At 34.6% G+C, this 24,146-nt stretch overlaps 2 protein-coding genes across 5 annotated transcripts in view; one reads left to right on the top strand and one right to left on the bottom strand.

The window, feature by feature from the left end:
• The first annotated feature begins 2,049 nt into the window (after nucleotides 1–2,049).
• On the top strand, nucleotides 2,050–13,842 carry LOC127878916 (LHFPL tetraspan subfamily member 3 protein-like). 2 transcript variants are annotated; one of them, XM_052425469.1, is made up of 4 exons: nucleotides 2,050–2,603; nucleotides 4,037–4,270; nucleotides 4,790–4,816; nucleotides 12,666–13,842. In XM_052425469.1, the coding sequence occupies exons 1-4, from the start codon at nucleotides 2,192–2,194 to the stop codon at nucleotides 13,199–13,201; spliced, it is 1,209 nt and encodes a 402-aa protein (XP_052281429.1). In that variant the 5' UTR covers nucleotides 2,050–2,191; the 3' UTR covers nucleotides 13,202–13,842. The 2 variants fall into 2 exon arrangements, with proteins under 2 accessions (XP_052281429.1, XP_052281438.1); XM_052425478.1 differs by lacking the exon at nucleotides 4,790–4,816 and having other exon boundaries at nucleotides 2,054–2,603.
• Nucleotides 13,285–24,146, bottom strand: part of LOC127878851 (fibulin-5-like) — a 41,485-nt gene continuing 30,623 nt past the window's right edge. For 2 of the 3 annotated variants that reach the window (XM_052425394.1, XM_052425378.1), the window contains exons 14-16: nucleotides 22,696–22,830; nucleotides 20,483–20,627; nucleotides 19,021–20,068 (exon numbers count right to left, since the gene is read on the bottom strand). In XM_052425394.1, coding sequence (XP_052281354.1) covers nucleotides 19,663–20,068; nucleotides 20,483–20,627; nucleotides 22,696–22,830 — 686 coding nt within the window. In that variant the 3' untranslated portion in view covers nucleotides 19,021–19,662. Of the gene's footprint in view, nucleotides 14,114–15,611; nucleotides 15,866–19,020; nucleotides 20,069–20,482; nucleotides 20,628–22,695; nucleotides 22,831–24,146 lie in introns of those variants that run through there. The other variant, XM_052425386.1, reaches the window with a different exon arrangement.

Here is a 24,146-nt window from a genome sequence, read left to right as displayed (position 1 = left end):
TTACACAACAAACTTTGATGAACGTATAAGTGTTTTACAACATGAAAGTAACATTCTTATTGATTGGTTTCATTTTAACAAGATGCAAGCTAACCCTGACAAATTTCAATCTTTTTTGCAATAGGCAAATCAACTTCTTGTAAAAAAACCTCATTTAAGATAGGTGATGCCACTATAACTTGTGAAAAAGTTGTTAAACTACTTGGTATTAACATAGACTATAAACTTAATGTTGATACTCATAAACAAGGACTATGTAAGAAGGCTGCCACTCAAATTAACATCTTAAAAAGTGTTGGTAGAAATTTATGTGTAAAAAAAAGCTTTTAATTTTCCATACCTTTGTATTATCAAATTTTAATTTTTGCCCAATGACCTGGCATTTCTGTTCAGAAACTAATATTAAAAACATGGAAAAAAATCAAGAAAGGGCAATTCGTTTTATATACAACGACTATAGCACTTAATATAGCGATCTTTTACAAAAGGTAGACCTTCCGTCCTTGCAAATAAGACGTATAAGATCAATGGCTATTGAAACATTTAAAATCATTAATGAAATTTCTCCACCTTTGTTAAATGATTTAATTGTTAAGACACAGTCAACCATAAATTTTAGATATACCAATATTTTACAGATACCACAGGTACGCACAACAACATATGGTAAAAATTCTTTTAGATATGCTGCCCCCTCGCTGTGGAACTCCCTACCAGAAGATTTTAGAAAATGTACAAATTTTTCGCAATTTAAAACTTTAATTGGGACATGGAATGGAAAAATCTGTACGTGCAAACGCTGTAGACTGAATGGGATTTCCACAGCAAGGGAGCATCACATCATTTAGTTTTAAGTTCATTTTCTACTATAATGTTATATAGTGTTAGTTTTGCTTAGCTTTGTGTGCTTTGGATGCTTAGCATGCTCTGTATGCTTTATGTGCTTTATATAATTTGTATACCTGGTGTGCTTTGCTTGCTTTGTGTGCTATGTATGCTTGTTATTCCTTGTTTACTTTGTTTGCTTTGTATGCCTTGCATATTTTGTATGCCTGCGTGATTTGTATGCTTTGTTTTGCATTGTATGCCGGTATTGTTGGTATGCCTTGTATGCTTTGTATGCCTTGCATATTTTGTTAACTTGGTATGCTTTGTATTTGCTTTGCTTGCTTTGTATGCTTTGTACTTTGTGCTTTGTATACTTTGTGTGCTTTGTATGTTTTGTATACTCTGCATGCTACGTATGCGCCATATGCTTCAAATAGTATGTTTTGTATGCTCTGCATGATGTGTATGCTCTGTATGCCTTGCATGCCTTATGTTGCTTTGTGTGCTCTGCATGCCCAGTAAACTTAACGTGCTTGTTTCTATTTAATGTTACATGCCTTACATGTTTTCATGTTTTTACGGATATATGCTAACTAAATGCTATATGACAAGTAACAACGCCGTATTATAAATGCTTTATACTTGAAACAATTGCTTAAACCTACTACCTATTTTACAACATATCTAGTGGATATTTTATTCTTTTTATTAAATAATTATCTGACTTTTAAGCAGATTAATCTAAACCTTTTTTAAATATCCATATCGGATGTTATAATATCATGCTTTATATTTTATGTATATTTGTCTTTTAATTTACAAATTGATTTCAGTTTTTCAGCTTTTGTACAATTGTTATCCTTATTCTTCATGTTTTATAGTCGGTTGTACAAGCTGCATAAGCTTATGTTAATTGTTTTTATTCACTCTCGCCGACTGGAAATAAATCTTATCTTATCTTATCTTAGATACTGATGTAACATATACTGTTGCGTATGGAATAATGGCGTGCGAAACTACCGGAATTCCATTATGAACCGTAAACTACACTTACAAAACTGGGCGACGGGAAGGAAAAGTTTGTTTCGAATTACAAATAATTATAAACTTTAATGTATTCTTCAGCATAATACTACTATCCAAAGCAATCACACATTTATTTACTTACTCTAAATTTTAGAGAATCTAGAAACTAGTATTTATATCTTCAGAAATATTCGCATTAAGGGGACGCAAATATGTCGCATAATTAGAAAACTGGTTTGACAGCTCTATTTTTAGAAGCACCTGGTAAACAGGTAAACCTCACCCGCTGATAATTTTCGACGGACATAAACTTTTTGTTTTCGATTAATAAACCATTATGGATCGAGAAAACGAATGGAATGCTGAGGTTACAAAGATCTATCACACGAATTATGTTCGAAACTCTCGTGCAATCACTGTGGCATGGTTCATTTTCGCTGCGTGTTACACTATTCTCAACATAGTGGCCTTCCTTCAGCCATACTGGTTTGGGGATACACAGGAAAGTCCAGGCGTTGGTTACTTCGGACTCTTTGAATGGTGTGAACGCAGAGAAGGCTCCGACTACACATGTCAAGGAAGTTTTACTGATTTCAACACCATCAAGAATGCCTATTTCCAGGTCGGAAGCTTCCTTATTGGAGGCGCCGCTTTGCTGTTCATCATCAGCATCATCCTTATGGCGCTGTTTCTGTTCTTGAAAGCCAGAATTGTGCTGCGCATTTGTGGAAGTCTTCAGCTGATTGCAGGTAAGCACTACACAACAGTTAGGCTCTCTCAAACCTGTAGCTCAAACACACTCAAATACACTATTTTTTTAAACCATTTAATTGGTCACATATATATTCCCTTATAGTTAGAATGTCAGCCATTAATACAGGAGACTGGTTCCAACATTAAGTACAAGGCATTATTAATATCAAACGACTAAACAACATCTGCTAATAAGCTAATTCTGTTTTGTCACGTGTATGTTTTTTACACATTCAGATCAGCATACAGTCAATTTAGTCTAAATTTTCAGAGGTTTTACACAGTATGGGACGGCTATTACAGAAATAACCCCTGACTATAATTATTAAGAATAATGATCCATTTTATAAAACCTGTTTATTAAAGTTTCTTTAACTTGTGTGCAAAAAGTTATTTCATGAAATGTTGTGGTCAGTCAACTCCCTGTCTGTTAACAGCTAAAAATTGGTATTTTGCTGAAATATTCTTTTATGTTTATGTGAGTGATAAGGAAAAAAACGCTTAATTATTAATTGGTCAGTTGATCATCAGGGCTTCAATTGAGCAGTGTCACACTCTCCATATGCACTAAAAGTTCAATTTTGCTTATACTAATTGTTGCTGTTCATTGCAAGTTAACAAAATAAACATAACATTTAAACTAGTTGTTGTATACATTTTAATCTATTATTTTCAAAATTCTGCCAGCTGTTTCAAGCAAGATAATCGCTAATCAGCGAAGAAATACAGCCCTATCAGGCTTATCAATTTGGTCGGATGTTGTCATACCGCCAAAAAAACGTTTCGGTTTTACCAGTTCAGTTATTAATGATTTTGTTGCTTAAATTATTTAATTGTATTCACATTCAATTTTAGATTTTAGGTTAAAAGTGGAAAAAAGATTACTCTATTTATCCCACACTTTTAAACTTGTTTGAACTTCTTTGTTTCTTGAAAAGTTCACCAAAAGGTAATTTCAATTGATCATCTTACTTTTGGTTTTTTCTGCTGTTAAATATTAATAATAAAAGACAACTTTTATCAATCTGTATTGGTCTTTTAATTCTCTTAAGCTAGTGTGAGAGTGTAAACTACAATAACATTTAATGTGTGTGTTCATATTTAAAAAAAAAATGGTTAAAGATGCAAAGCAATTAAAAAAATTGACAGTAGCCAAATGATTTAAATTCGAGCCCTAATTAAAGCCCCTTCATACAATACAATATATTTCTCTATGAAAAACAAAATGCTTGCTGTTGTGGCAACCTTTCCTTGCTCTATTGTTGCGCCATTTATAAAATTAATTACTCTACATGTAATCAGTTGTAAACTTGTAACATATTCAGATTTTGATACAGTTCTGCTGTGATATTCTTATCAGCATTAAACCTGTTTCAAGAGTCTTATAAAATTATATTTGCTTTGCCTTATTATTGTCTTATTCTTGCAGCCATCTTCATGGCAGTGGGCTGCCTTGTCTATCCATCTGGTTTTGATGATGACGATGTTCGCCGTATCTGCGGCAGTGATGCTAAACGCTACAGTATGGACAAGTGCCAGATCCGCTGGGCATACATTCTTGCAATAGTTCTGATCTTTGACGCCTTCATTCTGGCCATCCTGGCCTTCGTTATCGCCGCCAGACAAGCCAGGATGTTCCCAGAGTTCAAGAAACTGAAGGAAGGTAGGTAGACCCATCGTGTGGAATTTTAGTAGAGAAATCTATCGCTTATTACCTGGTTGAAAATTTGGAGGTAATTCTTTCTTTCACTACAATATTTGGATTCTGACCCTGAACCTTTAAGCAGTTAATCATTTTAGGATCAAGATTTGTATAAAGATTGTAAACATGTACTGTTAGAATAACAACATGAATTGTAAAGTTACTGATCAGATCGTTCTTAATTACCTTAGTTTTTTTCTTTCTCAATTACGAAACATGTTATTTTAATTCATGTATGCAGGCAATTTTGAAATAGGCTTACTGAGTTTATGATCAGATGTACAATCAATGCATGTGGACTTTGGTATTTATGTTTATTTGTTAGCCTTAGGTAAAAAACCCACAAACACAATGTCATCAGAATTGACAAGTATGTTAGTGTATATCATTTAATATCATGTTTGGGACAAAGGCGTTTGTTGCAAGGGCTTTAGAATAAGCAACATGTGAATGAAAGGTGAAAACATGTTTGCATTGTAGATATGAACTACGGCAGAAAGTGGAGAGGTAACAGGATATTGTGAATTGTTCCCCTAAATGAGACACAGTTTATTACATTGACATTCTTGACATACACTTGTTAACCATTACTACAATGGTTTCTAATTGATAGACAGTCATTGAAATAAGCATTTATGCAAATTTTCTAGACAAGCCAGAATTAATATTTTATAGTAATAAAAGGGAGAAAATGTTACAACCGGTCTTTGTTAAATAACACTTTCAAGTGCAATGCTTATTGTATTTTGTGCTTAGTTCGTTTAGCAAAAAAGGTAAAGATATGGAATAGTATTTGCAATAATTTGGGAAAGTCTTAACACATCATCGTTAAGCTAACATTTATCTAGAGTTTAAGTTACTGAAATCCAGGCAAGCTTTAAATAATCATTTACCCATTTAGAAAGAACTTCGGCATTACAACTCAAAATTACTCACTCAGTTGTAAAATCTGCGTCTAAGGTTGAAAGAGACAAGCACTATATACAATATTTTTTCAGGTCAATTTTATACCAATAATGTGACTCCTTATGTAATAATTATATTAAATTCTCTTGTTTTTATACATTTACTACTTCATCTGTAGTTCAGTGTCTGCTTGCTAGCTCGGTTGGTAGAGCACTGGATTACTGAGCCGAGGATGTCAGTTTTGGCCACATATCTTTTGTGTCATGAAATCCTTTTTACAGCCATTCTCTCCCTACTTCAGATTCCTGTAGTGCAGATGTCAGTTATTGGCAAACGTGTGTGTACTTAGTACTGGTAACCTGGCTATCCCAGGAAAAATATGAGTTTGCAATCTGAACACTGTATTAAATATGACTGAAATACTGTTGAAAATGGCGAAAAAATCCAACTTAAATAAAACAAAACAAACTATTGTTCAGCCGGTAAATGGCATCATTTATATTGGGATAAATTTGGAATACTAATGTTTTAAGCAGTGTCTGATATATGTGTTACTAACAACTTCTCTTTAAAACTAATGAAAAAGTTTCATAATAAATTCTTGAAAAGCATCAGTGAATAGCCTGATTGATTTTGCAAAACAGCTTACTGATGTGTGTAAAAATGTTAAGAAATTAGGAGGTTATGTCTACGAATGGTTTACATGCACATACAATAGCATAGAATTAAAATTAATTTTGAATTACAGTTTTGCACTTAACATTTCCGATTATGCTGTGCAGAGACAGTGAATACTTTTTCTAATGTTTTATTTTGTTGAACAAAACTAACATAAATTTGGATAGTGTGTTTCTTTCTAAATAATTAAATCCTATGCTAATAGTTACTATGCCCAGTATTTTAGTGTACTACATTCTGAGGAATTGGATGAATTCTGCAAGCTTGTTTATGCAATGACCCTATTGCAATACTTTGTATATAAAAAAATATTTTTATTATAATTGTAAATTATTGTCATGAAATTTCTGAATGTATTTTTAGCTCCACTGGCTAAAGGCCAGCGGGGCTTATGTCATGGTCCTGTTCCGTCGTGATGCGTGTGTGTATCCGTGCGTGCATTAACTTTTCCTTTAAACATCTTATTCTCCTAAACTACTGGTCCAATTCTGATGAAATTTCTCAGGAATGTTCCTGGAGTGAACCGCTTTCAATTTGTTCAAATTATGCCCCTGGGGTCAAATTTGAACCTGCCCCGGGGGTCACAAAATTGAAAATTTGCTTATATAAGGCCTATTTTGTGAAAACTTTCAAAATCTTTTCGTCCATAACCATTTGGCCTAGGGTTATCAAATTTGGTATGTAGAGACATCTCATAGTCCTTTACCAAATTTGTTCAAATTATGCCCCTGGGGTCAAAGTTGACCCTGCCCCGGGGGTCACAAAATTGAATATATGCTTATATAGGGTCTATTTTGTGAAAACTTTACAAATCTTCCCGTCCATAACCATTGGGCCTAGGGCTACCAAATTTGGTATGTAGTGGCATCTTATAGTCCTTTACCAAGTTTGTTCAAATTATGCCCCTGGGGTCAAGTTTGAACCTGCCCCGAGGGTCACAAAATTGAACATATGCTTATTATATAAGGCCTTTTTTTGTGAATACTTTAAAAATCTTTTTGTCCATAATCATATGGCATAGGCCTACCAAATTTGGTATGTAGTGACATGTAATAGTTCTCTTTTTAGTTTGTTCAAATTATGCCCCTGGGGTCAAATTTGAAACTGCCCCGGAGGTCACAAAATTGAATATATGCTTATAAAGTGCTCATTTTGTGAAAACTTTAAAAATCTTATTGTCCATATCCATTGGGCCTAGGGCTACTAAATTTGGTATGTAGTGATATCTTATAGTCCTCTACCAAGTTTGTTCAAATTATGCCCCTGGGATCAAGTTTTACCCTGCCCCATGGGTCACAAAATTAAACATATGCTTATATAAGGTCTATTGTGGGAAAACTTTAAAAATCTACTTGTCCATAACCGTATGGCATAGGGCTACCAAATTTGATATGTAGTGACATGTAATAGTTCTCTTCTTAGTTTGTTCAAATTATGCCCCTGGAGTCAAATTTGAAACTGCCCTGGGGGTCACAAAATTGAATATATGCCTATAAAGGGCTTATTTTGTGAAAACTTTAAAAAGCTCTTGTCCATAACTATTGGGCCTAGGGCTACCAAATTAGGTATGTAGTGACATCTTATAGTTCTCTACCAAGTTTGTTCAAATTATGCCGCTGGGGTCAAATTTGACCCTGCCCCGGGGGGTCACAAAATTGAACATATGCTTATATAAGGCCTATTTTGTGAAAACTTCAAAAATATTCTCGTCCATAACCATCCGGCCTAGGGCTATCAAATTTGGTATGTAGTGACATCTCATAGTCCTCTACCAAATTTGTTCAAATTTTATCCCTGGGGTCAAATTTGACCCTGCCCCGGGGGTAACAAAATTGATTATATGCTTATGTTATGCATATTTTGTGAAAAAAATTGCTCGTCCATAACCATTAGGCCTAGGGCTACACAATTTGGTATGTAGTGACATTGTATAGTCCTGTACTTAGTTTGTTCAAATTATGCCCCAGAGGTTATATTTGACCCTGCCCTGGGGGCCACAAAATCTATTGTATGCTTATATAGTGCCTATTTTGTGAAAACTTAAAAAAAATCTGCTTGTCCTTAACCATAAGGCATAGGGCTACCAAATTTGGTATGTAGTGCCATCTTATAGTTCTCTACCAAGTTTGTTCAAATTATGCCCCTTGGGTCAAATTTGACCCTGCCCGGGGGTCACAAAACTGAACATACGCTTGAATGGGTCCTATTTTGTGAAAACTTTGAAAAATTTCTGTCCATAACCATTGGGCCTAGGGCTACCAAATTTGGTATGTAGTGACATCTAATAAACCTCTACCAAATTTGTTCAAATAATGCCCCTGGGGTCAACACTTTGACCCTGCCCGGGGGGGGGGTCACAAAATTGAATAAACGCTTATAAAGCGCCTATTTTGTGAAATCTTAAAAAAAAAATCTTGTCGAAAACCATTCAGACTATGGCTACCAAATTTGGTATGCAGTAACATCTTATAGTCCTCTACCAAGTTTTTTCAAATTTGCCCTTTGGGTCAAATTTGATCCTGACCCGCGGGTCACATAATTGAACATTATAAATTATACGCTTATATCTTGGTTATTTTGTAAAAACTTTAAAAATATTATTGTCCTTAACTCTAGGGTCTAGGGCTACCACATTATGCCCCTGGGGTTAAATTTGACCCAGCCCATGGGGTCACACAAGTGTACATGTGCTTAAATAGGGCCTATATTTAAGTATTTGCACATGCCAAGAATATTTTTTTCAGCCTTTTTTCAGCAGTGGAGCGATAAAGGCCATCATGGCCCTCTTGTTTGTGTTCACTATATGTCTAGCTCTTTAAATAATAGTTAAAATCTGTATGATATAAATGATAATTTATGGACTCTTGGTGCATAAAAATACTCTCCTTTTTATTATGTACATAAGCATGCTTTATTATGTTCACTTTTTCAGCCAAGTTTAGTTATGTAGAGATATTTTAATAATTTTTTTCTGAAACTTAAACCAAAATTATAGAAAAAGATTTTCTGCTCATCTTATTAATAATTGTAGGCCATTATGATACAATTTTGAAAGAAGCATACTTTGCCAGCCACCAGCACGAATGATTACTGAATTTCAGTACATATTATGAATTTCATGACTATCTTTTATATAATTATATCTTAAAAATGGACACCTACCATTTTTATGCCCCCGGATCGAAAGATCAGGGGGCATATTGTTTTTGGCCTGTCTGTTTGTCATTCATTCATTCACTGTGTGTGCCCCAAAACTTTAACTTTGGTTAAAGTTTTGCAATAACTTTTGCATGATTAAAGATAGCAACTTGATATTTGGCATGCATGTGTATCTCATGGAACTGCACATTTTGAGTGGTGAAAGGTCAAGTTCATCCTTCAAGGTTAAAGGTCTAATATATGGCTTCAGAGCGGCGCAATAGGGGACATTGTGTTTCTGACAAACACATCTCTTGTTTCAATTGCAAGTCAGTTATAACTACAACTTGTGGTAATTATATCTTTGATAACTTTGGTTGTCACAAAAAAATCATTCCATGACTATGTACCCGTAAGCTTTAGCAAGGGATATTTTATTCATTTTCAGATAATTAGATTGTTATTCATTTTCAGATAATTAGAAACGTGTGAGTAGTTGGGTAAGAAAGTGATGGGCCATGATACCTCTATCATGTGTGTAGTTGTGGCTTTGATAACGCTAGCACGTGTCTAGTTGTATGGCTTGGTGTGATGTAATCATTTGTGGCTGATATGATTTAACAGAGTCTTTTACGCATATCATGAAGATTGTGTGTTCAATTATTGAATCAGATGAAAAAAGCTGATCAATCTGTTTCGACTGTTATGGTATTAAAACCTATTTGTTGAATGAAAAAATCTGACAGAAGCACTAAACATAAATAATAAAAACTGGCTTTTTGCTATTTTATAAATGTATTTGTAGTTAAACTTTGTCCATAGTAAAGTGTTGACACAAAGAGATTTCTTTCTTTTTAAAATGAAGCAAGAAAACAAATACCGGTAATTATGACTATATTAAAGACACATATCTGCTATACTCTGGTAGTCAAGTCAATCACAATGGTTTTTACTAATCCCACAAAGCTAACTTTCTCATGTATATCTATAATTATTATTTTATCATATTTATTGTTTCTATTTTAAATGATTTTTTTTTAAGTTGTTGTAAAATATGGTTCTTGCGCTATGTTAATAACTAAACATCTGTTTCAAACTGTATAAGGCAGTTGAAACTTTCGGTGATGAGTAATTGACAAGACCAATATAAGTGTAACTCACTGTATAGTTTAATAATATAATAGAATGATATTTTTATTTAAATGTATATGTCTTTCTGTCCATATCAGCATATTTTGTCATTTCATTATTAATTTGTTGATTTGTTCTGATAATATGATAATAGTGAATTTGCATTTTTTGCTTATTGTCCCCTACCGGTTTCACCGGAGGGGACTTATGGTTTGCGGTCTGTGTGTCTGTCTGTGTGTCTGTCTGTGTGTCTGTCACTCAGTCTGTCTGTCACACTTTTCTGGATCCTGCGATAACTTTTAAAGTTCTTAATATTTTTTCATGAAACTTGAAATATGGATAGATGGCAATATGGACATTATGCACATCATTTCATTTTGTTCCTACGTCAAATATTTTGGTTGCTATGGCAACAAATAGACTAGAAATACTGCTGAAAATGGTGGTTTTCTGGATCTTGCGATATCTTTAAAAGTTCTTAATATTTGTTCATGAAACTTGAAACATGGATAGATGGCAATATGGACATTATGCACATCATTTCATTTTGTTCTTCTGGCAACAAAAACAAAAAAAATATCTGACAATGCTGGAATTTCTGACAATGGTGGAGCCGGTAGGGGACATATGTTGCTTGGCAATAGTCATGTTATTACAAGTATACATGATTTTCAGACTATACATTAAGTTCTTGAACAAATTAAATAATTAAAGGCTGTGGCACAATTGTTGACATTCTTGTGGAAGCATTGAGAATTACTGTGAATCATTTATAAACTGTGAAAATATTCTTTATCTTGTACAAAGTGCTATTATTTAATACAAAGTCTATTAAATACTGACAACCAAATTAATTCATACATTTAACAAATATTTGCTCATGGATGGAATGTTACTAACTACATGCATATATCTTACTAACCACACCAATATCTAACCATATTTTTTGCATTGGGTTATTATTTTATTGTATATTTTAATACTGGCAAATTTCTTCTACACTTTTTTAAATATTAAATGATCACTTCTGGAGTTAATTAGTATTTTCTTAAAAAAATGATTTCTAAAACTTAAGATTTTAAAACAGAGTCTGTCCTAAACTCCTTTCACACATTGATTTTGTAAAATCTATTTAGGTTTTAAACTTTCTTTTGCAGCTAGAAGAATAAGTTGTCTCACAGGAATGAAATGTTACGATATTTTGATCCATGCATGTCTTGTTTACTTTAGTTTGCGTTCTTTGTGTTAGTTTAGCTAGACGTGTTTCAGTACTAATGTATGAATCAAAGCAAGCTATGTATAATGTAGATGTGTTTTTAGTGGAAGCTGTGAGTCATGTTTGAGCAGCTTCACATGAACTAAAATTGTAAAATGCATATAATTATAATTTGTGAGTTAAATGCATGTAACGGAAATATTTTTACAACTACATAAGAGATATGTAGCTAGAGACATTCAATTGGCTGCAGTTTGCTAAAATGGATTATGATTGCAGATCATATGAACATTGTGGACTCTATCAGCTGCGATAACAACACTTCAGAGATAACATTCCGATGGGTTTATGTTCAACTGTTCAAATATTTAGGCTGTACCACACCTAGCATAGTGTACAGATACTGAATATGTCGCTTTATTATTGAAAACAAGATTCTGTTCAATCACGCCTGGTATGGTATAAACATACTAGCATTTTTAATACAATCTTTTGATTCACTAATTAGCATCTTCTTTATGCAAGAGCTTTAATGTGGTTTTGAATGCACATAATCCATTACCACGTTTTTATACAAGAAATCCTTACATACAAAAGTTTCTTGGATGTAATTGAATCAACTTAGTTTAATGTTATTGTATTTAAGTTCAACAATGAAATATATTAAAGGTATAGAAACATTTTATAGGCTACTTCATATTATGTGCGTTTATTGAAAATCATCAATAAAAAACAGAAAGTAATAATGCCTTTAAACCACTTTATATTGAAAATTCAGCAAAAATGTGTACAACTGAGATTGCATTTAAGTACTATTCAAACTCAAAAGTCCACATGGTGTAGTGTTAGATCTAGCTTTTGCTCCCAGGATTTACACCCAGAAATGGCAAATATTATATATATATATGAAAACTATAAACAAGTGTTATAGTTTTGTAAGTCAATTAACATAATGCAGTTAAAAAATAATAATCTGTGAACAAGACACTTAATCTTCAGTTGCTAATGGGATGAGGAAGACACAATTTTTTAGTTTGTCAATATTAATTTAATACATGTAATCAGATAAATAGTGATAGTGTAGTGATAAACCAAAGTACTTCCTTCATGTCCCCTGATATTTGTAATAGTTTCATTCGAGTTCATTTTACTTCATAAATACATGGACCCATACTTACATTCACTTCATTGGCTATAATAAATTAATTCAATCAAGATTTGGGTAATCAATTAACAATTATGATGCTGAATGTAACATATCAATGCATTGTATGTATTTCATTTCAGACAATTCACATATCAACCATGGTTTCAGTGGAACATTAACTCGGAACAGTGCCCTACCCAAGCCAAACTCTTTATCACTTCGACAACGACACTCTTACACCAACTTAAACCAATCAAAACTCGCCAATCAGCCCAACATCTCTGTTAAGGCCCAGTCTTCTGGGGCTATGATCCCAGCAGATGTACCAGCAGTACACAGTAGTTCTCCATCTTCCAACAGGTCAAGCAATGCAAGTTCAAGGTCTCAGAGGTCTAACAGAAGTTGGTCCAGTAAAGATCGCCAGACTGTCTCTGGGACATCGTCTCAGAGGCTTAGTGAAAGCCACTCTGAGTCCAGCCTTCAGGGTTTGGATGATTCAAAGTACCAAATTCCCAACAAAAATGAGTCTTATGAGAATGAGAACACAACTACTAGAAATGCGGTATCTGGAGGAAACGAAGAAACCGCAAGCTCTAAATCTAATCCTGGAAGTGAAGTTGCCAATGACTCTAATGGAGAAGGGGAGAATCAAACAGAGATGGACATACATTTATGAATAATTCTTTAAAAGACTCTGGTTTTAGTGTGATATTTGCCATTGTTGTACATCTAGTGTGATGATGACTTTTTACTAAGAAATTTTAACTTTTCATTCAGATTGATGCAAATGCTAAACATTACAACATATTTTCCTTCTGATTTGGCTACTTTAGCATGCATTTGTTATTCCTTTTCTGGTAAAAGTTTAAAATCATGAACTAGAAGTACTATACTGTTTTCGTACTTGAAGTTTGTTTTAAAAAAATGGCTTTATTGTTGACCACTGCACTGGCGGCAGTTTTCCTTATCTGATATGATTTGAATATGCTTGACTCTTCATTTTTTTATTTTTTTTTACATTTGTTTGCAAGATTGTGAAGTGAGTTATTTATACATTTTATTTCATAACATTGTACATTATCTGGGATATTGAATATCCATTTTGTGCTTATAAAACAATTTTTCTTGAAATTTCTATTTTTTATTATTATACACTGCTGAGAGTTGTCTGGAGATGTTTACTGTAAAAATAGTTTCAGTAGAACTATTTGTGTGCACTTTGTAGTTACTGCAACTATATTACATAATTGCTTTGTATATTTGTTATTGCCATTTGAATTGGTATAATTGTACAAAATAAATAAGCTGTAATCGTGATGTACTTTTGTTCTTACCCATTAATGCATATTTCTTAACATTTGTTTTATAGGTAGGCTTACTTACACATTTCCTTTACAAGTTGTATAGTATAGTATGCAATTACAATTAATGTCAGTTGGTATTTAATAATCAAATCTGGATACAAATAATTTCAAATGTGCATTGTGTGCAGACAGCAGCCTATTGCCAATGTAGCCTCTGTTTTCTAGTCGTAACATCACAGACATTTCTCTAGGACCAACAAGAGGTTTCACTAGGCGAAATGAAGCTGAAAGGCGAATAAAAACATTTAATATTTGTTGTTATTATCATAGACATCAAAAGGAAATCTTTATCATTAGCTCTTGAGATAATCACACAACAAACATTACCATGAAGACAATACTAATGTCATAATAGCGTTTCTCAGTAGATGTAGTATTTTCCTTACATTACACAGGTATATTACCGGTATGTATATTTACATTACAGTTGATATAATCTTTCAGAGTTTTCTAAATCAGTTGTTACCAACTAAACTTAATCTTGTTCCATGTTTTATAAGAATTGCAAAAACTAAAAAGATATTTGAATTTTGCAAAAACGTTTTTAAAGTTTTAACTGGGTACAAAAAGTCAGTTATGTTTTATTCACCATTGGCAGTTTCTTCATTCACCAATGGCAGTTTCATATAAATAATATTTAGCTGTTGATATGCAATGCAATTTTGAAAGGATTTTATTGGGTCAATTTTGTTTGTACCAGGGCACTTGTGTGTTTCTCAAAAGAAAACTAAATCTATGTACGTCTAATATATCCCTGTCAAGTTCAATAATCAATTTGCCATGGCATTTCTTATGTCCAAAGGTTTTCATGCAAGCTTCACAAATATTTATGATAAATCTCTATGTCGAATCTTTACCTATATAGCGCATATCGAAGGATGGAGGACGGGCAAAATAACTCATTGTCTCAAAAATTGCCTTTTTAAATTTGGGCATTTCTTATGTTTTCAGCCATTATAAATCAATTATTACAATTTATCTCCTAATTATGCCCCCGGATCAAAAGATCGGGGGTATGTTGTTTTTGGCCTGTCTGTCAGTGTATGTGTGTGTGTGTCCCAAAACTTTAACGAAAACTTTAACCTTGGTCATAACTTTTGCAATATTCAAGATAGCAACTTGATATTTGGCATGCATGCGTATCTCATGGAGCTGCACAGTTTGAGTGGTGAGAGGTCAAGGTCATCCTTCAAGGTCAAAGGTCAAAAAAACAAATTAAAAAACTTTAACCAAAACTTTAACCTTCTTCATAACTTTTGTAATATTGAAGATAGCAACTTGATATTTGGCATGCATGTGTATCTCATGGAGCTGCAAATTTTGAGTGGTGAAAGGTCAAGGTCATCCTTCAAGGTCATAATTTATGGATTCAAAGCAGCGCAATAGGGGGCATTGTGTTTCTGACAAACACATCTCTTGTTGCTTTGAACCTAGACAGGAGAGGGACATAACTGTTAGTTTACCCTTTCCCCCATAAGTAGCAAAGTGAAAATGGCATTTGCAACCAGCATAAAACCAGAACAGTCTGCCAGTAACTCGCAGTCTGTTCAGGTTTTATGCTGTTTGCTGCTCATCAGTAACTAAGGGTTGGAAATGAAGCCTTTAGAACTTGAATTAAGTAAGAGAGGTATTGAATTTACTGTAACTAAGGCCACTACAAAATTAATGTGTCATAATACGTATCTAAGTGGTAAAGTGTTAAACAGCCTGTGTTCTCCCTACCTATTTCTGCCTGTACCATCGTGTCAAATAAGCCATCATCGTTGCCGCTGACGATGTGCAGGAACATCTGAGGCACAAGAATGAAGCCCTGCGCTGTAATGTTGAGCAGGATGGAGGGCTGCTCCACGACGGGAAGTGAGGGCAGCGAGAAGAAGTGGTACGACACGGAGGTAGTCTCATTGTGGAGGCACAGCCGGTCGTAGGGGGAGCAGAACTTCTGGCAGAGGACTGAGTCAGAGTCTACCTCTACGTCACTGGCACAGATAGAAAGTCTTATGTAAAACACAGAAGATGAAGAAGTCTGGATGTAGAAGACAAATTTGGAGTGTACCTAAACGTAACTTGGAAGATAAATATTTGTTTAATTAAGGAATATGTTTGCATAATAAATAAATAAAATATCAAGTTAAATACAAAGGGTTAAACAGACAAGTTGTAAACAGGCAGCAAAAATAAGTTCTTCATGTAAAACTCACAAAGTTAAGCTCAACATAGCTAAGCTTCTATTTTTTAAATACAATTTGTAAAGGTGACTATGAAGGTAGGGCTTGTGGAGGGTACCTAGTATGGTAATTGTTGATGGGAGAGTGACAGAGACAGGTTTCACAGAACATCACAGAAATCTCAATACTAGTAAGTCATCAACCATTAATAAAGAATAACTTTGAAACCTAATGATCAGTATGTTCTTAAAAGTATGTTAACATTATTACAAAACACGTTTTTAAACATGCAAGTCTCTCACCTTGAATGTAACTTGCACGCCAAATTATGAGTTCCTATAGCAATGCTTATCAGACATGACGGGGCAATCATGAATTCAGCATTTAAGCTTATAAAAATACATTTTTGCAGAATTAATATTTTAATAATTAATATGTATATTTTTAGAAGATTTCATTTTTTATGTTACCAAATTCAATTGATGGAAAGTATATTTTATCCAAGGTCAGACAGTCATAGCAACACACAATTCTGAATAATTTCTGCAAAGAAAAAAATGCTGAAAATCTGTTTTCATACAAAAAACTGACCATAACATTTATATTTGCTGTTTCATTATGCTAAAAAAAAGTATTGGGCTTCATTTTTTTCATTTTTTGTTTGTTTGGAAAAGATCAGTGTCTTTAGTTAACTAGCATGATCAATGCACTGATAAGCAGGTATTTATAAGCAGATAAAAATCATTTTGGGTGAAACATATAGTGAATATAATCACTTTAATGACAAATTGCAACTAAACGTGAGAGTATTATTTTGCCTTTGCCTCTCATAGAACGATGAAGGAGCTTTCAGTGTTGTCCCTGTTTATGCATGTGTGTTTCGGTCTGTGTGTCCTTTTTAACATTTTACAAGTACCATTTAACAATGGAATTTGTGTCATATTTCTATCAATTGACAGGAACTTGTTAAAGAATATTTATAAAATTTCTTTAACAGTTTGTACAGATTGTTAGTTGACAGCAAGACCTTTGAAATTGTTAGATTAGGGTTTATATGGTTTAAAACAATCAACAGAATAGTCAAAAGATTCAACGTTCTGTTAAATCATGAAATATTAAGCCTTTAGGTATAAAGCATGTATAAAGCAGTTTTTAACGCTTCTTAACACACAATAATGATTCATTTAATAGGCAAGTTATTGAATATCATCAACAAAATAGGTGTGATTGTTGGGACTGTCTGATCAGTCACACAAAAATATAAGAGTATTCACAATGTTAAAGTAAAAAGTAATGTGAGTAGGAACATACATGTACTATGTAAAACACTTCCAGAGATAGTCTTATCAACCAGTTGGTCAAATATTCATGAAATTTTTGTCAACAAAAATTGTACCTGTCTTTATTCTGTCATACAAATAATATAGAGTTGCAAAGTAACTAATCATAGATCTATTGTAAAGTTATTACCATTTACATTAAATTAAATAATCATTTTTATTTACTTAGTGAACATTTTTTTTAATCATTTAATATTATAGGAAGGTTTGATTAATAAGTAACTATATGTATTGTAATATAAATTTCACAAGTAAAATTATAGTAATTTTACTGGTATTTTTATTCTTCTACTTTGTTCTCATTCAGGATCTTACTTCATTATATGAAGAGTAGTAGCAAAATTACAAACCAGCTATGACTATGATGTCAGTTTTCGAAACAATGTCAATACAAACTCCTATTATTTGTGTATGTTTTAACATCGCCAGTTTTGTGTTTTAACCATTCCTTTTTTGCAAAAAAACAGGCACACATTTTAATATTAAAAGTTGCAACAGCAAATATCTTCATATTCAAAAAAATACACATTATGTCATGATTGACTAATCAATCACTTTTGTTGCTGATTAAACAGATTGTATTTTGAGTGACAATTCAAACCATTAATTTCCACAGCGAATATGAACACAACTTTGTGATGTACCTACTTTGCAATGTGAAACGGTCATGGTAAATATCAGTGCTTTGTGGTGTACCTACTTTGCAATGTGAAATGGTAATGGTAAATATCAGTGTGAAAGTGTTTCATATAAAGTGCAAATGTAACTAGAGCTTTGTCACAGACATGACGAATACCCCCACAAGCCGCATTGACACAGAATATTTTGCATGTTGTCTTCACAAAAAACAGCGGACACCATGCTCAATGTTTAAAACGCACAAAGTGACTGCGTGACCTGGTTTTTGACCCTGCATGGCCCATGTTTGAGCTTGACCTACACATCATCTAGATACAACTTCTGACCAAGTGTGGTGAAGATTGGATGAAAAGTACTTGAATTAGAGAGCAGACACCATGCTGAATGTCAGCATGGTGTCTGCTCTCTAATTCAAGTGACCCAGTGACCTAGTTTTTGACCCGACATGACCCATATTTAAACTTGACCTAGACATCATCTAGATTCAACTTCTGACCAAGTTTGGTTAAGATCGGATGAAAACTACTTGAATTAGAGAGCTGACACCATGCTCAATGTTTAAAACGCACTAAGTGACCCCGTGACCTAGTTTTTGACCTGCCATGACCCATGTTTGAACTTGGCCTAGACATCATCTAGATATAACTTCTGACCAAGTTTGGTGAAGCTCTGATGAAAACTACTTGAATTAGAGAGCGTACAACATGCTGAATGTTTAAAACGCACTAAGTGGCCACGTGACCTAGTTTTGGGCCCGGCAAGGCCCATGTTCAAACTTGGCCTAGACATCATGTAGATACAACTTCTGACCAAATTTGGTGAAGATCGGATGAAAACTACTTGAATTAGAGAGCGGACACGGACCGACCGACAGAAAAGCTCACTCCTATATACCCCCCTAAACTTCGTTTAGATGGGGTATAATAAAATGAACATAAGTTTTGTATTGATCACTTGATGATGGAGCAAAAACACAACTCATTTAAGTACAGTTATTATATTTATTGGACATCCATAAATTTTCAAGTAGATTTTTAAATCTAAGTATTTCACAACTTAATTTATTTACTAGATATATGGGGCTTTTATAAGGTATACACAATGTGCATCCTAAAAAATCATTTAATTAAAAAAAGCAAAGCAATGATTTGTGGGTGCAAAAAAACATTAATTAAGTATATTAACTAAATCCATCACATCAAATGAAGTTCATGTACTGTTTCAACATGAGTAATATGGAATGCATTTTTTCAATGTTTGTGTGAGTACATTACAAGAGATGCATAACAATAATTCAATACAGGTGGTATACTGGTATTCATACCAACCAACAAATCTTATAAAAATATCCATAATTCACAGTGTAGCAGACAAATGACTGGCACTTTCATTTCTAACTGCATTTCTCATTGATAAATTTGCTGGGTATAAAATACAATACATGAAGAATGATTTCAATGCCCGTCATTTCTCACATGAAGATATCAAGATTATATATAGGTTCAGTTATGATGATTTTCAAAAGTGTATTTGCATCTTAACAATAAGCACAATCTTGTTCCATACAATAGGTTTTACCAAGATTGATAAAAAATGTTACAGCTAATATTGTTGAACACATGCATGGTCCTAAAGCACACTAGGCTCTGTAACATACAAGTAGATCATAGAGATGGCGTTTCCCGTGTAGCCAGAATAGATGTCAGTGATCTGCATGGTTATCTGCAGCTCGATATCCTGCGGGCCCTCCACACGGTTCATGAGAGCCACCACGGCGTTGTTGTTGCCAATACGAAGATCAAAGTCCTGCCTCGTGGCAGGGTTCACGCCGGTCTGGCGGGGGAGAGCACTGGTCATGTTGAGGTACCAGTTGAAGGTCTTGTCTGCTGTGCTTGGCCCAGACATCGAAAATAGGTCGGTCGGGATGCGCACGTTGGTGGGGAACGTGAGGAAGTTATAGGAAAGGGAAATTGGGGCATTCAGGCATTCCGTGTCTCCCTGACGACAGGTGAAACTAAGGCGTCTGCAGCGCACACTATAAATAGAGAGAAATGAAAATATTAAAATCTGCTCCCTCAAAACTTAAAGATTAGTATTGTACAGTAAATACTATCGTGTTCATTTACAATCATTATGTAAATAAAACCAGACTGTACAGGTCTACTATAAACACTTAACCATGCTCCCTGATACCCAAGCATATAAAAATGCAGATTTTAATCTTCATTTCTTTTTCCATTATATTAAGCATATAAGAAGCCATGCTAAAGCACAAATACTAGTAAAAAAATATAATTAAGTCTGTAAACAAAATATAAATATGAAAACAAAAAGTCATGCAACATAATATCTGTAAATCCTATAATTAACATTGCACAATATAAGCAATATTTCGTAGAAAAGGGTAATGTTTTAAGATCTTGTTTTACACCAGAGTTATGTCACTTGCCTATTTCTGCGAGGTCCGAGGCTGGAGCGTGAGAATCCCGCAGGACACCTGACCATTGGACATCGGTAGCTGCCCCTCGTGTTGAAGCACATGCTGTCCTCACCGCTGCCACAGCGGGCAGTGCCATCCTCGCACTCATCAATATCTGAAAAAGCAAAGGTCCTTCCTGTATCCATATCCAGGGTATAGTTTGAAACCATTCAATCAGCGATCTGGGAAACGGGGCATCATGTATGTGCGTCAAGTGTCCCTACAGGCTAATCAAGGACAACACTTTCCGCTTGCATAGTTTTTTTCATTTAAAGGAAGTCTTTCCTTAAAGAAATCAAGTTGAGGCGGAAGCTGTCGTCCCTGATTAACCTGTGCAAACAGCATGGGCTAATATAGGAGGACATTTCACTTAAAGGCATTTAGCCCCTTTTTCCCAGAAATAAGCTAATTGTATAATATACCTATCTATTTGCTACAACAAACAAGAGCTGTCTCCATCAGAAGACTTATGACTCCAAAAAACACTTTTCAAAACCTAAACTCAGATTTGGAAATCTTAACGCGGACCCTAAGTTCAAGGTCAAAGGGGTCAAAATTTGTGTGCGTATGGAAAGGCCGTGTCCATATACACATGCAAAACAAATATGAAGGTTCCATCTGAAGCAACATAGAAGTCATGAGCATTTTTCGAAACGTAAACGCAAAAGTGTGACAGACAGACAGACAGAAGGACGTACGGACAGACGGACAGACAGACGGACAGGCAGACAGACAGACAGACAGATGAACACTGCAATCACTATATGCCCTCTTTCGTGGGCATAAAAAACATAATAAGTGACCCATAAGAACCTCTGCGTTCTCATTGTTCTCATGTATGGTATCTTAAATGTGCATGATGAATGACAAAGTTACTGCCTAGACAAGCTCTTTGAAGGTTACATTCAACCCTTGACCTTTAAGTGTGACCTCTGAGGCAAGGAAAAACATTTTACGTGTACTAATGGAGTCCATAAGTGTTTAGTTATCGTACAATAGTGTAATGAATGACACATTTACAATCCTAAGAGGCTGTTTTATAGCAAAATATGACAGTTGAACTCTTATTAGTGTACACATTTTTATTGAACTAACAGTTGTATGTCTATTGATGATGTAATAGCTTTTAATTAATGTATTCTTGATTTATTCAAAATACCTTGTTACTCCAATAAAAGAAAAACTAAAACATTAAATAACAGTTCAACATTAAACAAACTGTGCCGGCGATACAAATCAAAAGCCAGTAAACTGCCATATAAGTCTTAGAAGTGAGCTACAACTTACAGTATACCAGTAACCATTCTTGCAACTTACAATTGTGCATGTCATTAGTTAATTGCAAACAACTTCGTCCAATTGCAACTTTCTTATGAAGGTTTATTGAAGTAATGATCTGCAGTTCTTTATTATACAGTTTCCTCTGCTTACCAAACCTTAGCGCAGAGATTTGACTAGCTGGATCAAATCCCTGCCTTCATAACCGACCACGTGATGATAGCCAAACCACGTGGTACAAAAATTGTACTGTTATTTTTACTTTTTTAAATTAAGGTAATTATTTTTTTAATTACAAACCTAAACATAAACACTGTTTTCAAACTATAAAAGAAAATGATTTAACTTTTCATAATTTTATACTTAAACAAAAGATGTGTTTGTGAAACACTATGTCCCCCCAATATATTTGACATTGAAGGATGACCTTGACCTTTCACCACTCAAAATGTGCAGCTCCATGAGATACACATGCATGCCAAATATCAAGTTGCTATCTTCAATATTGCAAAGTTCGCCGATGTGTTATATATAAGGTGTCTGCCTAGCGATCGGGAGGGCATGGGTTCGATCCCCACTCGGGGATTGTCTTTGGATCTTCCCAAGATGACACCAAGTACTGGTTATAGGCCCAGGAAACGGGCTCGATAGCATTTATATAAGCCTGAGGCTTATGATGCAATCCCCCTAAAATAAATGGTTTAAACTAAACTAATAATGCAAAAGTTATGGCCAATGTTAAAGTTTTACACAAACCAACAGACAGGGCAAACACAATCTGTCCCCCAGTATAGACTGGGGGACATAAAAAGAAATCCTACCAAATCTTGTAGGATTTTCTTGTGATGGCATAGATTGTATGTGAGAGCAAGGAACGACAACTCTGCTTGGAGATTGCTGCTTACCCTGACATGACCTCTGGTTGCCCATGATCCTCCAGCCACTGGGACAGCTACACTGATAGGAGCCTGGGGTGTTGATGCACTCGCCCGAACACACACCAGCACCAGCACCACTGTACAGCCGACACTCGTCTACATCTGTAACAGGCAGGGACTGAGTTCAAACCTTGGGCTTTACCATTTACCACTCAGACATGCACTTGATGATTTGTAGTCCCTTAGAAAATAAATTTAAATTTAACACCTTTCTGAAAAGAATCAAGTTTTAAAGGCTTCATTTGATATCCTGAGATACTGATGAGCAGCAAACAGCATAGAACCTTCACAGACTACAAGTTACTCGCAGGCTGTTCTTGTTGTGTGCTGGTTACATATAGCTATTAAGCATATATTTACACTTTGCTTCAGAGCAGGAGAGGGTTAAAGGCCTACTCTAAAATGTCTAGTTTTTTTACAATAAAATTTTCTTTTATTATCTGCAACCTGTTCAATCATTCAACTAACCAATGGCTTTCTAATATTTTCAATTTAGCAGTGTTCTGACTATCAGTTGATAAGGTTTATGGTGCACCAAAGGAGTCGAAACTTTAACTTCTTCTGCAGCAGAAAAAAATGATGCTCGAACGCTTATTTTCTGCTCAAGCAGTATCTAGATGCTGCTCGACCAGCAAAATTCCTGCCCGAGCAGCATTTTTTCTGCTGCAGCAGAAAATTCCTGCTCAACCAGCATTTACTTTTAGAATAAGCCCTTGAACCCGTCAGCCAATCAAATTTGAGCTTACAAACGGACAACATAAGCTACCAATACGGAAACGAAATAAACCTGACAGTAACTTTAAAAACAAGAAATGTGTCCACAGGACACGGATGCCCCCAACTGTAACTTTGTCACTACATAAAAATATAACTGTGTAAACGCTTGGTAGAAGTTATTAGTTTTTTTTCAAATCCTAAACACAGATTTCGAACCTAAACGCTGACCCTAAGTTCAAGGTCAAGGTCACAGAGGTCAAAATTTGTGTGCGTATGGAAAGGCCTTGTCCATATACACATGCATGCCAAATATGAAATTGCTATTTGAAGCGACATAGAAGTTATGCGCATTTTTCGAAATCTAAACGCAAAGTGTGAAGGACAGACGGACGGACAGACGAACGTACAGTCCAATCACTATATGCCCTCCTTCGGGGGCATAAAAATGTCTTAAAATATCAAAATAAATCAGAAAGCCACATAAACTAGAGAGCGGACAACATGCTTAATCCTTGAAATGCACTAAGTGACCCCGTGACCTAGTTTTTGACCCCGCATGACCCATATTCGAACTTGACCTAGATATTGTCTTAATACAACTTCTTACCAAGTTTAGTTAAGATCAGATGAAAACTACTTCAATTAGAGTGCATACACCATGCTAAATCCTTGAAATGCACTAAGTGACCCAGTGACCTAGT

The sequence above is a fragment of the Dreissena polymorpha genome, chromosome 1 (assembly GCF_020536995.1).
Source record: "Dreissena polymorpha isolate Duluth1 chromosome 1, UMN_Dpol_1.0, whole genome shotgun sequence".
In the NCBI taxonomy this organism is placed as follows: domain Eukaryota; kingdom Metazoa; phylum Mollusca; class Bivalvia; order Myida; family Dreissenidae; genus Dreissena; species Dreissena polymorpha.
The sequence above is the reverse complement of the archived record's forward strand: the minus strand, read 5'-3'. Positions and strand labels throughout refer to the sequence as shown.

Bases quoted from the DNA above. Each gene is read 5' to 3' on its own strand.
- LOC127878916 (XM_052425469.1), top strand. From the start codon at position 2,192: ATGGATCGAGAAAACGAATGGAATGCTGAGGTTACAAAGATCTATCAC. The intron at 2,604-4,036 runs GTAAGCACTACA...TTATTCTTGCAG, and splicing joins AAGTCTTCAGCTGATTGCAG to CCATCTTCATGGCAGTGGGC. The intron at 4,817-12,665 runs GTAACAGGATAT...ATTTCATTTCAG, and splicing joins CTACGGCAGAAAGTGGAGAG to ACAATTCACATATCAACCAT.